Below are 15,656 nucleotides of genomic sequence, written 5' to 3' on the forward strand. Positions count from 1 at the left end.
GAGGCCGGGGCAGATGTCACAAATCTGGATTGTGGGGCATTCAATTGTTAAGTGGGCGGGGAAAGAAGGTGAGAAAAGGGTTTTTGGCAGGCAATTGGGTTGTAGCTATAAAGATGTTTTGGTAAAATGGTCCGGTTTAGGGGGGCTTCGCTGGGATCAGTTACTTCCTATGTTGGCTGGGTTGAGGGAACGCTACGAGTCTCCAGGTGGGGTGATTATCCATGCTGGGGAAAATGACTTGGTAAGAGATACTGGTATGGGTCTTCTTAGAAAAATGAAAAGGGATTTGTTATGGGTCCGTAAAATGTGGCCTCAAGCATCTGTAGTTTGGACTAAGTTGTTGCCGTGGAGAGTTTGGAGGGGGACGAGAAGTGAGGGAGCGATAGAGCGGGCAAGGAAGGGGATAAACAGAGAGATGGTAAAATGTTGTGTCTCGGCGGCGGTACAGGTTTTGGACCACAAAGACATAGTTTATGAAGTATTCATGATATTTAGAGAGGATGGTGTCCATTTGTCAGCTATCGGAAATACTTATTATTTGTCGGAATTGATCTGGTTGGTGAGAGATATGTTAAAGAGTTGGAAGTAGGAAGGAATGGAGGACACCTCGGGGGAGGGTTTATCTGGTGCCGGGGGCATGGCCCCTTTAGATGTGGGGGGAGGGAAGCACAATGGGGAATGGCGCAGGAAAGGATGGGGGTAGTGCTGTTTGCACAAACGGGCTACCCCGGGGGAACAGGTATTGAACCTGAAGGGGCATGGCCCCGGGGAGAAAATGGGACACCTTGAGAAGTGGGAAGGAGACGGTAGGGGCCAAGGGTTAGTCAGGGAGGAAGTGGATGTATTTATTTATTTAATTGTTGGGGAAAATGAAAATGTTAATTATTAATTGGTTTGTTTAAAATAGTATGTTAGTTTGTAAGGCCAGGGAGCCAGGTAAGCGGTTATTTGTAAGCTTTGGCCTGTCACATTAAAGCAACCTTTTCCACTTTAAATGAGTCTGGGTTTTTTGTGCAGTAAGCCAAAATGCAGAGAAGACATATATTCAAAGACTGCTCTGTATTTTTGTTTTTTTTGTCTCGTGTGTGCACTTTGCGGAATATGCAGTGCGCAGCAGAACCAAGTTCAGTGGGAACCTGCGTGTGCACCTTATAGGGAACATTGCTGAAGACGTGCCTGTACACTGGGCACAATGTCCAGATCTGCCAGGCAATGTTGTCCGTGGCCATTAGGACATTCAAACACCGTCTCCCACACACTCTGGAATGGCACTCAGGATTATCCTGGCCCTTTTTTGTCCCTGTGCCACCCTGTCACTGCGTGCAAAGGACTTTCTCACTGAATGGGCAAGCCCTACAACAGCGTCCCAGTTCCCTTGTACTTTCCTAAACAGTCCCGACTGCTGTCTCTTAGTCATTGCTGGTGTGGGCTTAGGGTGGGTAGAACTTGTCATACACATTCCAGTGCCACTGCTGCAGGCGGTAACAGAGATGTTCACCCTTCTAATGGTCTTTGACACCGGTCACACTATGCAATCCCCAGAATCCACCTATGCAACAGAAGCCCCTCTGCACCTTATAGCAATTATGGGCCCAAGATGAGTTGGGCAAAGGGGGGGGGGGCTGTATTAGTGCCCTCCCTGTATTTTTGGATGCACTCATGCCTTCCTTGAACCTTCACTGGGTTTTGTGCCTATTCCTGACCCCTGTGGTACTGACAGTGCCACTGGCTCAGGCTACTCCATTGTCGCCATGTCAGTACTGTTCCCAGTATCACCCCCACCACCATCATCATCACCAATACCACCAACAACTTCTGCAGCAGCATCATCTGCTCGAAGAGGGTTGTTATTTGTGGGCCTCAGGATCCCTGCCGCCCCCTCTTCAGATTTCAAGTAGCAAGAGAAGAGATCCAGGTGCACCTGTTATGCTCCTGCAGAGAAAGGCAGCCCCGCGTGAGCTTCCACACTCTGCACCCCTCCATTGTTTTCCAACAATAAAGAGGAGCTTGTAAAAAAAAGAAAATACAAGTTTGTATCTCTAAAAGAAAGTAAAAAATGAACCTTGCCTGGCTCCCAAAGGAGAAAGAAATCCTAAATAACACACACAGCCCCTATAGAAAACCAAAATGCTGCCTGAACCCTACAAAAATGTCTCTCTTTCTCCAACGCCTGGTCTGGATCCGCCCTGCCTTGCCCTCCTGCAGCCACTCTCAATCCGCAAATGAAACAGGAAGTTGCTGTTATTATTATTATAAGTGGTTATTTATAATACACCTAATACCGGGCCTAATACCGATGAGTGATGTCAGGATACAAAGAAAACCTACTAGGGTTTGTGGGTGGCTCAAAGGGAACATCTACATATACTTTTTATGGGCTACAAGGACATCATTGGATCTCTAAGGTCAGGTGGGCACCTAAACCCATCCCAAGTGCAAGTCATCTTCCGTGTCATGAAAATATAAGACATATCATTGGCTTATCAAACTATAGGGTTCCTTAATACGTGGCCCTCTATAATTGGTTGACACACTTGCACATTTCTGAAAGATTCCACACACTAGCAGCACACAACTGGGACTCCAGGTGCTGGGGGGTTTGGCCTGGTCATGCCTCCCCACCCAATTAGCCCAACCTCCATCATCACTCATGCGGTCTGCCATTCAATGAATACCTTTGAATTTGGCCTTGTAGAGGCTCAGAACACCTGGGAATAAAAGGGAGTGCAGCATGGTCTTATCTTCTGGTCTCGGTGTAGCTCGACCCAAAGTCTATTCTCATCTAATCACATGACTGGAGACCACGTCGTTTTCAAGCTCTTCATTGTTTTTAATACCATTAAATGAAGAAAAATGAAGAAATATTACCCTCAATAGTTTTCATAACACCTCAAACAGGACGGCAGCTTGCTTCTCATGTTTTTTTGTATCTCCTTGAGTACATGGCTGGGCTCTCGGCGGCCCCAGCTCTTGACAATGGGCCAGGCAAGCCTTTCTCAAATCTTTCTTCACCGTCAGCTATTATTCTGCTGTGCCACACTTCCAATTCCTCCATTCACGGGGGTCCACGGTTGCTAAAATGCTTTGTGGAACATCCAGATTCCATACATTCCTATTTATATACATTTGCGCTCGCTCCACAATCTATTCACTGCGTAGCCAGCCTCATGATTCCTTTGTATACTTGCGTTACTGCATCTGTACAATTATAAAATGGTTTTGCATTTTATTTGGTGCTTCTCTGCACATGTTATATTCATTTCAGGAGCAAAATGTTACATACTTCATTACTATCAGATTCTATAGGGTCTATATCCTCGCTTCAATTATATCTCTTCTGTGTGCGTCACCTCAACTTCATGTGATGTCACCAGTCCTTTTTTTATTAATTTTCACACTTCTTCCGAAACTTCCTTCAGGTGGTCACCATTTCTTCATGGATGCATAGAGGGCTTTCTCAGTGGATACCGTGCTTTGCTGAGGGCCCCCTCCATGCTCGGCAACAAATCATGGGCTACACCACACTCTGGACTGGTCTAGACTACCACCCCAACTGTAGAATCAGCTTCTCGACCCAGAATTACCCCCACATCCCTCTACCTTGTCCCAGTACTTACCCATGCAGCACCTTGCTTAATAGGTAAGTACTAGGATGAGGAAGAGTGGAAATAGGAGTAATGAAGATTACAGGTAACTAAGCTCAGTACTTGTGTATGAGGCACGTTAGTACTGGGACAAGGAAGAGTAGGGCAAGGAATAATGAAGATTACCAAGCAGTAACCCAGGCATTAAACACAAGTGCAAACCATTACCTCCATGTCACTCTTCCTCTGCCCATTACTTACCTATGAGGCACATTTGCCTCATAGGTAAGTACTGGGATGTGGAAGAGTGGGATTGGGAGTCATGAAGAATACAGGGAATTAAGCCTGGCATTACATCCACGTCACTCTACCTCATCCCAGTACTTGTGTATGAGGCATCGTGCCTCATACACAAGTACTGTAACAAGGAAGATTGGGACTAGGAGTAATGAAGATTACCGGTAAGTAATCAGAGCATTCACCATACACTCAGACACCCAATCACCCATACATTTACATGTGCACCCTTTCACCATACACTCACACACCCACACCCAGGCAGCTACTCATACATCATGAACTCACTCATTCACACACATTAACTTATATACATTTATACACTTAAATGTACACACACACACACATTTACACAAAATACATTTTCTTACCTTTGAATCCGTTGATCCAGTACAGCGAACGAGGCTTCCAGCTCGCTGCTCCAGGAAAGCGTGTTCCTGTCATGGAGCTGGAGGCCTCCATGACACGGTGTGCAGGGGACCCCTATGACTTAAAAAAGAAATAGTTTCTTTTTGAAGTCACTCTGCCTTCATAAAGAAATTATTTCCATTACCAGACCAATAATTGTAACAGAAATAAGTTTGTTATGAAGGGAGAAGGACTTCAAAATAAACTATTTCTTTTTGAAGTCATAGGGCTCCCCCACCCCATGTTATGGAGGCCTCCAACCTGGAATCCTCCATGTCATGGGGTGGAGTGGGGCATATTACTTCAAAAAGAAAGTTTCTTTTTGAAGTTCTTCTACGTTCATATAGAAATTATTTCTGTTACAGGACCGTATCGGAAATCATTTCTTTATGAAGTCAGAGTGACATCAAAAAGAAACTATTTAGTATTGAAGTCCGAGGCCCCCGGTGCTCCCCCAGCCAGGACATATGGCAGTGAGGCCCCCTGCATAGCAGGGCTGTGCCAGCCTCCGCTACGCCACTGCGGCAAGGGTCTCATTGCTATTAGCGCCACAGGTTTGCAATCCAGAAACCCAGGGTGCTAACAGCAATGTGTTTTGTTTGAATGAACGGGATGCCTTACTGAATCCCGTTCATTCAAACAGAATACTTACTCAAGATGGCCGCCATGGAGCTGGAAGGTGGGCTCCAAGCAGAGCCCCTCTTCAAATTCCATAGTGGCTGACAGGGACATGGAGCAGTGACAGTGGCGGGGGCCCCCGCCGACAAACTTATCAGGTAAGTGTGGCTGGGGGGGTGGAAAGGGAGTGCTCGGAATGCAGGCTGAGATCGTGGGATTCAGCCTGCTATCAGAGCAACCTGATTAGTTGGCTCCACGCCCCCTCGGGTGCTACTTAGTAATAATACATTTTACTAAAAATGACATTTACAAAGATAAAATTCTACACCACTGATAATCTCCTATAATCATTTTTTCTCTCGTTATTTCACTGGTTCATCCCACATTAGTCATCATCATCAATAAAGAAGTACTGTACAGTAGATGCTTGAAACGTAGCATATATATATTGGAAAGAAAAGGTTGTCTTGTGGTCACTGGCTTTGTACAGAGAATGCTATCATTAGCCTGAATCCAAGATGTCTCCAGCTCGAATCCTCATCCACAACCAGTACATGTATGGGACTCGTAATGTAGAAGAGCATGTTTAGATGAAATGCATATACTTTCTTCAATTCGTCTCTATCATGAAAGAGGGGCAGCACATATGCACCCAGGCATGGGTCATTGTCAGAGTTGGTGGACCAGAGGATAGGGCAGTTTCCTGGGAAGCTAGCAGCTCGGGTAGAGATGTGTTTGACCGTTCCCACCAATTTTATCTCATTGTCTGTCCCCCCAAGCACAGTATGTCAGCACATGCCATTTGCCATCTCACCCACGATTCCTTTCACAAAAGGGTTTTTATTTCGACAAAAAAGAGCCTACAGGCTTCTTAAATGGAAGACTCTGTTTGGTTAAGAAGTAAAATGTTAATTTGGATAACTCAATCAGTGAGCACCTACTATTTTACAACATCAGTCTGTTCATAGGATCATTATTTGTTATTATCTACTGATGAATTTAAATCTTTTTTAACATGAGGACGTGTCTGTGGTAGCTGAGGGGATCTGTCACCAAGGGTACTGGAGATAGTCTTTCCACGGATCACAGGGAGTTGTTTAGGTAAAGGAGTGTGTGGATTCACTAACTAACCAAAGCGGGCGGCATTGGTGGGGAGGCTTGAACCCAGCTCTCATGGTTTCTCCCTTTTAGCGCTTGCCTGTGATGGACCTTTCACCTGATATCCTTTTCCACTAACTAACCAAGCCGCCATGGAAAGAGCCATCACTACAGTAACAAATTGGTGCTCTGAGTGCTCAACGATGGTCTTGAATAAATTCAGCTACTTGACACCATTTGACAGAAGGTCACTTTGCATTCAAGAAACTAAGAGCGAAAAGTGGACTACTCATTCATAAGCTCGAACCCAGCTCCCATTGCTGCTCGTTTTGCCTTCAGAGTCCATCACTTTGTTCCTTGGTTAAGATGCCAAATCTTATTTTGTTAAACTTTTCATGTTAGTATTTTGTGTTTTAATTGTAAGACATATTATGTCACCCATTCTACATCATATCAGTTATCATTTAAGAAAACATAAAAAGGTGTAGCAGAGGCTGAGAGTTTCAAATGAAGCTCCCATGCTGCTCCCTTTTTGTTGAAGTCCAGTGTCTGATCCTCTATACTACAAATTCTCTGGCTATGAAACGGTGTAAGGGTACAAATGCTGAAACACAGTACAATATGTCACACTGTGCTAGGCTCCAACCTAGGGATAGTACTGGGTACCTGCACTGGAGGACAGCAGTTCAGGTAGAATGTTGGACATGGTTAAAGCTTTGTGCAAGGGCAGTGTGGTGTGTGTCTGGAATCACTGTGGAGAGTGGAGATGTGCTTTCTTTCTAGTGTTTCAATGATGCTGAAGAAAGAAAGAAATGTGTGGGAGGTGGTTCATCAGGAGGCAGGGTACATCTTTCGTCAGCCAATAATACAAATATCGATGACTCACTGTATGTTGAAATAAGAGACTTGGGAACTAGGTTCTGCAAGAGTTTGGTTGGGTTTTTGAGTTATCTATGGTGCTTTAGGCTGCCGGTTTTCAGTAATCCCCAGTTTGCCTCATGACTCTGGTTCCGGATCCACCTTCTCAGCCCTCTTATAGTACATATCTCCAGTCGCCATCATTGCATTTCTCTTTTAGTGACTATTATGTGAATGGAATCTAGTTGATGTTTGCTTGGTATTCATTCCTGGAACTACACCATTCTCATTTTTTCTCCTGCAGCCTAATGGCTGTGGCTGGACCATGCCCAATTCTTTCAACAGACAAACAGACACCAGAGGCTTTGCTAAGGGGGAAGGGGTTGAGGGGGATTTAGCCCCAGGTCTTTTGCTTGCAGCCCCGGATAGTAGCTCAGGGGCTACAGCCAAATGGCTAGCTAGTCCCGAGTCCCGACAATCCCCACATTAGCATAGCCCCAAATCTTTCCAGACCTAGCAACACTCCTGACAGACGCAGTGAAAGTCTGCCGCTGCTCCTCGTCTGTTGGAAGTTGCTCTGGGCGCTAGTCTGCTTTTCTGGGCATCATCTTCCTTTAGGTTTAAATGATTTAAGATTCTGCTTTAGAGGAATGGCACAGTGGGCATCAGATCTGCTTCCCTGTGTGTGTTGCCGTTAGTTGGGGCAGGGTCCACACTCATTTGAAACATGGACTCTGCATCACCCTTGCATTTACTGCTTGCAGTCATATTGAAGTCAGTAAACAGAGAGTATATGCTGGATGTCCAGCCCATTAGCAAATGATCATAAAACGGGAGTTTTATAACTGCAATAAAGCCTCGGCGTGGAATCGGCATCAAAGCAGATAAGGACCCCAGGAGGAAAGCTCACCTCATCGACCTTTGGCCCCACGAACCTTGGACCAACAGGCGCTGCATCAGGCATTAGTGGGCTAATCATACCTGCTGGTGAGGGAGTGCCATCTCACTATGCCAGAGCACACACGAGACTCACCAGGCTGTCTTGGAGCAGGCCTCGAGGACGTCTGAATGGAAGAGGCGGATGGCCCTGTCCACCGGCTGGTGCACCCACTCGTCGTATTTCTCCCCCAGGTGACCCACCTGCCACAGTAGCGGTTTACTCCAATCCACCAGATCCTGGAAGAGAGAAGGCGGAGGTGTTAGGGAGGGAGGGAGACAAACAGAGCTGCACTGGCCAAAGACCAGATCAGAGTCACAGAAATGCAGTTCATGCGTGTTGTATAGTGTATTGGCAGATCTGCGAGAGGGGCCAGTTGTAAAAATAGGAGAATACTTGCATAAAACAGGGCTGTGATTAAGTGCCAATGCTATCGCTCTATGCTGCCCCAGTGCTGCATTTCACGGCTGAAGTATATTGGTGGAGATGCCTATTGCGCGTGAGTAGTGTAATAGTAGTGAGTGCACTAGGGCTGATTGAGCACATTTGCACAATTATATGAGCATTTTGGTGCTAGACTCTCAGAGTGTGCTGCAGGCCAGCACTGATGTGCACTGGCTGAGCCGCGCGATCCCAGTGCTGCGATCGAAGGGGCCTCAACCCGGGATTGTATTTGGACCCAGTGCTCTAAGACATTGAGGAGGGTGTTGTGCAGAAGGGCTGCAGATGTGGACAGATGAGCATTTCACAGCAATGGGGGTCTCCAGCAATGCAAGGATACCAGGCCTTGCTCGGGGAAGGAGTGGCTTGTGTAGGTCTGAAGGGAGAGACCCTAGTTTGCTGAACTCAATAGTCTCCTCTTTGTTAGGGAAATTGTACTTCAACCTTGTGGTCAGGGTCGTTAGGTGTATCTTCCTTGCTGAGATATTGCGAGTGATTCCCTCACTCGCAAGGCTTTTCAAGCGGTAGTAGTGACAGAGAAACCCAGGACTATTTTGCAGGAGGTGGAGTGTTGTGTTTAGCAGCTACAGTTTACACTTTCTCCAATGAAAGTTAAGACGCCATAATGGAGACTGATTGGAAAATACAAAGGCCCGATTTAGTGACTCATAACATTTTGAATCCTTTGCATTGGGGGACATACCGAGGGGCTATGTCCTGCCGTATCTACGCCGCTTCACTCACTCTAAATGGAGAGCTCAGTTGCTGGGAATCTGAATAAATCTGCTGGAAACAAGGGAGGTATTACAATTCCGTTAACAAAATAACCAAGCTAGAAAGGAATTGTTACCTCCGTGAAAGTCTGACTGTCCAAAACTTGAAGCATTTGCTGATAGAATGTGCAGCAACAAAACCACTGGGAATAAAACACCCAACAAGATTTGTGGGCAAAGAGGAATGGTTAGAAACAGATGGATTCTGGCGGAGAATATCTGCAGGGCATGAAACCTTGTTGAGCCTAAAAAGTGTATTGAAGATCCTGAAGGAGCTGGGCTTGATTCAGCTGAGATGCCATTGAAACAGACAACCATGTGTTGACTATTTCTGCTTTTTATCTGATTTGTATGTAATTTTAACTTCTCTGTAAATGTGTAAAATTGTGAAAAGTCCCCTTTGGGCTAAAATACAATAATAATACATTTTTAAAAAGTTGACACTTTTAATTTATACCCAATGAGCGAATTTAGAATATACACACACACGCCACATTTTTATAAAAATATAATCTTTATATAAAAAAAGTCCAAGAGAAAAACACTACACTAACAGGTGAGTAAACCTTTAAACAGGAGATGCCATCATTTATCAGGTTAGTGGAAACAGTTTTAAGAAGAGTTCTTTAGAATAAATATAAAGTTTTTCCTAGAAAAGCAAAGGCAGTAACAGGTATGCAAAATACTTGTCTATCAAGGCAGGCAAGTGTGAGCAGAGTCCAACCGAGTCTAGTAGTGCGAATAAAGGCAATATTTGATGGGAAAGAGATACCTTTCTGCAAAAGTGCCCCAAGGAACAGTTTCTGGTGTTCCGCTGGAGGGAATCCCTGAAGAGTCTCTCTTCAAGATGAAGAGGATGGTGGGAAGGGGGTAAAATTAGATGAAGAAAAGACTAAAAAGCGGTGCAGTAGAACAATACCCTGGGATCAAACATGCAGTTCTCAAGCCGGTAGTTGATGGTTTCCAGAGGCGGTTGCTGTGGAAGTTGTTCAGTGACCACCAATGTTTGCAGTAACAACACACCAGTGCAGAAAAGATTCTTGGGAAAGGTGATTATTTGTGATTTGGTTATTCCCAGTTCAAGGGTCAGAGCCAGAGGAACAGGAAGGTTAATGGGCTGCAGTCAGCCGTAGTCATTGATACAGGTTACCCACATCGTCCTACGGCACAGGATTTGGCTTCTGAGGATGGGGCCAACCGGAGAGACCCCCAAGGAGGAACTTATATATTGAAGGCAGATTGAAAAAGTCACACTGAAAGTAGCCAGCTATGAAGGAGGACCGTGAAGCGAGTTCGGTGGTGCGGTTGTAGGAACAAAGACAGTTTAGGCCCCTGGTACTTTCCATTTGGGGAGACGGAACAAGGAGGCTTGCCTGATGACCTGGGGGGAGGATTCTCTGTTCTGGTCATCACGGATAGTCCTGGCATTGAAGGGGCACTTGCTTCCGGGTCCTGTGTTGAAAGCACCGTCAGGAGATTCAGGGAGATGAGGTCTTCAAGCAGAAGCTGTGATCCAGTTCACCCCCACATTATCAGAGGAAAGAAGAGTGGCAGAAGGTTCCTTTAGGTCATCTGGAGAGGCAGAGCTTTTCTGTTTAATTATTGGGAGCGTCAAAGTATGCTAAAGCAAAGCTTTGGTCCTCTCTCGAGCAGCAGGTCATACAGAGAGGCAGGCACATAATTCCAGCAGTAGATAAGGTGAGTGGGAAAGGAGGTTTGCTTTTACCTTCTTTGGGAGGCAGTGAGTGAACACAGCACTCACAGACCAAGAATCAAACAGAGGGCTGGTAAGCCAATGGAAGACCATCCATCCAAGCACAACCATGCATTTTGTAACAGTCGCTTGCACAAAGGAATGCATCCACTCTATCCCACACAGGTATCTCCACATGCCAGTCAGAACTGGTTTCAGGCAGTCAACAGCCACACAAAGATGGATAAGGGATAGTCATGTGACCCCTCAGGTCTTCAAGGCGACCAAAGACAGCCTCCATCTTGGTGCAATGGACGAGAGAGTAGAAATGGACCAAGCCAGATAAAATGGCTTACACCCAGTGGAACCATTTTATACTGGAGAAAAGGCCACCACCACCCTAGCCACAGGACTATCAGGGAGTGTGTTCTCTCTCAGGAATACTATGGGGTACCCCTGCCTTAGGTGCCATAAGTACTTTTGAGAGAAATCACATAAAACAGAGCCACATTCCCAGTCAGGCTTTGCATTGAGCCTGTCTGGGAGAACATTGAAGTTCAAAACACGGAAAAAGCAAGCAAACAGTACACTGGGCTACCACATATGGTAAAAAGTGGGCGTTCTGCCTAACACCTAGCCCCTCAGACTAAGGACATGAGAACTACTACCTCATGGGGTGGCTCTTAGGTTCCGGTTGGTCATATTTCCTAGAAAGACCATCTGCACTATAATTGTCCTGTGCAGGCCTGTGAACAATAGTGAAGTCCATCTCTTGCACATTGATGGCCCACCCGAGCAACTTTTCCTTTCCCTTCATTATCACTGACCACTTAAGGGGTTTGTGGTTTGCTTGGATCCTGAAAGTGGCAGTGAGGTAGGGTTGACATCTTCACACAATTGCAAAACACTGCTTTTCATCTGTGGCCCACCTATGTTCTGTATCCTCAATCTTCTTACTAATGCCCTTTTCATCAAGTGGGGAGAGTACTGCTTCTATTCCAGATTCAGAAACATCAGTATGGACAATTAAGGCCTGACTGTGGCGAGGAGATTTTCAGAACTAGTGCCCCTCACAAGTCTTCCTTTAAACCATCAAATGCCCTCTGACATTAATTTGTCCAATGCACCTTTTTGGGGTATTTATTGGACACCAGAGCAGTCAGAGAGGTTGCCATGATGCTGTGGAGAGCCATGAAATGTCCATAGTGGCCAGTGATAGTAGCCAGCGATGCCCAAGAAAGCTCCCACTTGTGTCTGAATTCTTGAGGTTTCCTATTCTTGGACAACTGGGACCTTACAGGGAAGAGTCTGAATGTTTGCCCTGCCAAAGTCATGCTCAAAGTAAGACCACTGTACATTGACCTATCTGGCACTTTGAAGCCTGGGTAGTTAGTTGGTCCTATGTCAGGGCCTTCAGTATCTGACTGAGATGCCCATGTGCTCTTCCCTGGAGTCACTGAAGAAAGCTATGCCATCCAGGTAGGCGACACAGACCACTGAGGGAATAATTCCCCAGCCTCTGAAAAGTGGCAGGTTAAATCAATATAAGACTTGGCCCTTTGCCCTCACCTTCCCCAGTTCTGGGTGTAACGTTTTCTGATTCCCTGACCATGCCGAACAACATTAGCGCGGTCTGTCAGTCAGTCCATTTTACGTTGCGCATACTTCGGAAAGCTCTACCCTATCTCCCCTCTCCTCTCCGCCCCCTGGTTGTGTCCTCTCTTCCGTCTGGCTTGTTAGACTATTGCAACATGCTTCATCTTGCTCAGCCGGCTTTTCTCCTCCAGCGGCAAGTACTTCAAAACTCGGCCATCAGGCTGGTTGTTGGGCCCACCCATTTTTGATCCACCTTCCCGATCAAGGCCTTACATATGGTCCCTCAGGTTTTTTAATGGGAAATGCTCTGAATATCTTCAAGCCAAATTCTGTCATTACATTCTTCATTGTCATTCATTCTCGGGATTACATTGCATACGTTCTTTGCACTCTTCCACCTCTCTGCGGATCATTGTGCCCCGTTTCAAGCTCACTCGTGTTGGTGGCTGCTCGTTATTAATAGCGATGGCCCAGTTATAGGATTATACCCCCTCTGTCTCTTGGAGGGACGGTTTACCATCTCTCCTTCAGGTGGGCGCTGAAGACTTACCTGTTCACAGTCTAATCCTTGGCCGTTCCCCTTCGTCACACTTTGTTTGCTTTCAGTTCCTAACCTTGTTAGTGCCACGAGGCCCCAGTTGGTGTAAGTGCGCTCTATACATTTTAATAACATAACAAGACGTCTGAGGCAGAAAATAAATGCTGTTTCCTCCTGAGCACGGTCTGATAAGGCTATTTTCCAGTAGCCCAAAGGGATGTCAAAGGTACTCAAGAATTTGGCGGCACTTATTTTTTTATTATTTTATTGTGTTAATTTAGAAGAAACTTTTACAAAACGTCATCTGAACCGGTCAGGAAAGTCCAATGTTTATTTCCTCCTGGAATTTCTGATAAACTTTTATTTCTCCAGATTGATCCACTTCGTATCACTGCAGCCCCACCTTCTTCTAAAAGTCTGTTCAAATAGTTCACCTCCGATCTGATACTGGACACCTTACTTCCGATCGTCATTGCTGCCCACCACTCCCCTGGATTTAATGACAGAATGGATTTGATCATGGCTCCAAAAAAGAGAGTCTTCAGCTCTGTAAGACCCCTACGACACAGCAGCAGATGCTGCAGAGTCTCGATTTTCCCTTTTTCTGCACAGAAATGACACTGGTTGGGAGTTTTTGATCCATTCCTCGATCATATCGCTAACATTTCATTAGTTGCGAAAAGGTTTAATCTAAAGCGCAGAAACTGCGTACTCCATTTCTTATCAGGGAATTTGTTAAGGTATTGCGGAAGACAACCCAACTTTCTTAGTTCATGGTCGAGTTGGTGATGTAGTTTGTATACCGCTGCTTTGTCCATGGTGGTGATCCAGTCGTTTTAATACACTTTCTTTTTTATCCTACAGGTTTTTTTAGAAGGTCTTCTCTGGAGAACTCAAACTCTCTTAATTTACTGTTGTTGTCATGTATCCATTTATTTGTGGTTTTATTTGAACCATGTAGCATTTCCTCTTGTATTGTTTTAAAGATTTCTCAGTTGCCCGGGTCTATACATTTGCTGAACCGAGCCAGTTGTTTCCACTCTACAGTCACCTGGAGCGAGGATATTCCCAGTTCTCTTTGCAGGATGTCCATGGGTAGAGAGCTGGGGACTCTCGTTACTTTTTTTTCCAAAAGAGGCCCTGCAGTCGGATTCAAATGCTGGTTTGAGTTTTCATGATGGCCTCTGAACTATATGTAAGAATTGGTACTACTTTCTTTTGATAGACATTCATCACTGGTTGTATTGTAAAACAGCCATATTTTACATTTATTTTGCATGCCTGAGCTGCTCGGTTTTTTTCTTTGCTATGCAGGAATACTGAAATTGGAGATTCCACAAGGCTGTTATTAATCCAAATTCCTAGTTATTTAAATGTTATCACCTGTTCAATTCTTGTTTGGCCCAAGTAGTACCATTTATTGGAGTTGGTTTGATTCTTGGCCTTGGGTTTTCCAAACTCTAGGATCTTTGTTTTTTCTGTATTTATCTGTAATTTATTATTACAAATAAATACTAATTATTATTAGTGGCCACGTAGCTACTCAGCTGGTTTCACTGCCATTGTAGACCCACTGGTGTCTGATCTATCAGAACTAGGTCTATGGCATAGAAAGGTCTAGCTAAGTAAATCCCACCAAAATGTGGAGGGACGCTTCTTGCCTTACCTATCGAGTTACCAATGTCTGCCACAAGAAATTTGAAGAGTTCCGGAGCCAGAGTACACCCCTGCTTCAGGCCTCTACATGTCGGGATTTCTTCTGAAAGTAGAACTGTCTGGTTCAGTCTGGATCTTATTGATGTATTGTCGTGGACCTCCACAAGTCTTCCTTTAAACCTTCCTTTTGATGGTTTAAAGGAAGACTTGTGAGGTCTATTAAAGGGACAGGATGGAATCTGGGCATTTCTTCTTTGCCAGTTTATCCTAGAGGCAATTTCGACCAACGTGGTCAAAAGCCTGGACCAGGTCCACAAAGGCAAGGTACATCTTACTGTTTGTTTCCCACGCTCTCGCCTTCAGGGTGCTTAATATCAAGATATTGGCTTCAGTACCGGTCCTTTTCTGAACCCGGTTTGGAAGTGGTCCTAGCATCCTTGATGTTTCAGCCAGTGAGATAGGCTAGACAGGAGGAAAGAGCCAAAGATCTTACCAATCATGCCCAAAAGGGCTATCGGGCAATAGTTTCCAGGGTCTTCCCTGTCGCCCTTCCTGAATATCGGGACTATGACTGCATTCCTCTAAAAATCTGTAATTCTCTGGATCTCACGAATGCGGTCAAACAAAAGCTTAATAAAGCTTGCCTGTTCTTTTGGATGCTCCTTCAGTGTGCCATTACTCAAACCATCAGGTCCTGGGGCTCTGGAACGTGATAGTTTTTGGATCTTGCGTCTTATTTTTTCTAGGTCATATTTGATATCCCAGCGTGATGTCTTCTCCAAAGAGACGACCGGGTTCAAATGTCCTCTTTCTTCATACAGTTTGATGAAGTGGGCGATCCAAGTGTCCTCAGACACGTTTGTTTGGGAGGCAGATGGGTTTCCTCCCAACAAGTTTATTAAGGTTCAGAAATCTCTTGCTCTTCTCCCGCATACGACTTTTAGCATTGCCTCAGAGTCGTGCACTAGCACTTAGTTTGTCTACCAGCTCATCTGCTCTTGGTATGGGGTGTGTATCAGTCTGTGTGGCTGTACTGAGAGCTGTACAGTACACACAGGATGTTCATTCCTTGTTTGCTGCTTTTGGTACCAGCACAACAGGACTGAGCAAGGACTGTTAGTATGCTCTATTACTTCCAAGTCCAGCATCTTGGAGATCC

At 45.3% G+C, this 15,656-nt stretch overlaps 1 protein-coding gene across 1 annotated transcript in view; it reads right to left on the reverse strand.

Annotated features, from left to right (window-relative positions):
* The window catches only part of FA2H (fatty acid 2-hydroxylase), a 374,587-nt gene that overhangs the window by 107,898 nt on the left and 251,033 nt on the right, over positions 1-15,656 (reverse strand). The window contains exon 3 of the mRNA XM_069604143.1: positions 7,897-8,039. Within this exon, the coding sequence (XP_069460244.1) occupies positions 7,897-8,039 (143 nt within the window). The remainder of the gene's footprint in view (positions 1-7,896; positions 8,040-15,656) is intronic.

This window comes from Ambystoma mexicanum, chromosome 1p (assembly GCF_040938575.1).
Source record: "Ambystoma mexicanum isolate Mex_15411 chromosome 1p, UKY_AmexF1_1, whole genome shotgun sequence".
Classification (NCBI taxonomy): domain Eukaryota; kingdom Metazoa; phylum Chordata; class Amphibia; order Caudata; family Ambystomatidae; genus Ambystoma; species Ambystoma mexicanum.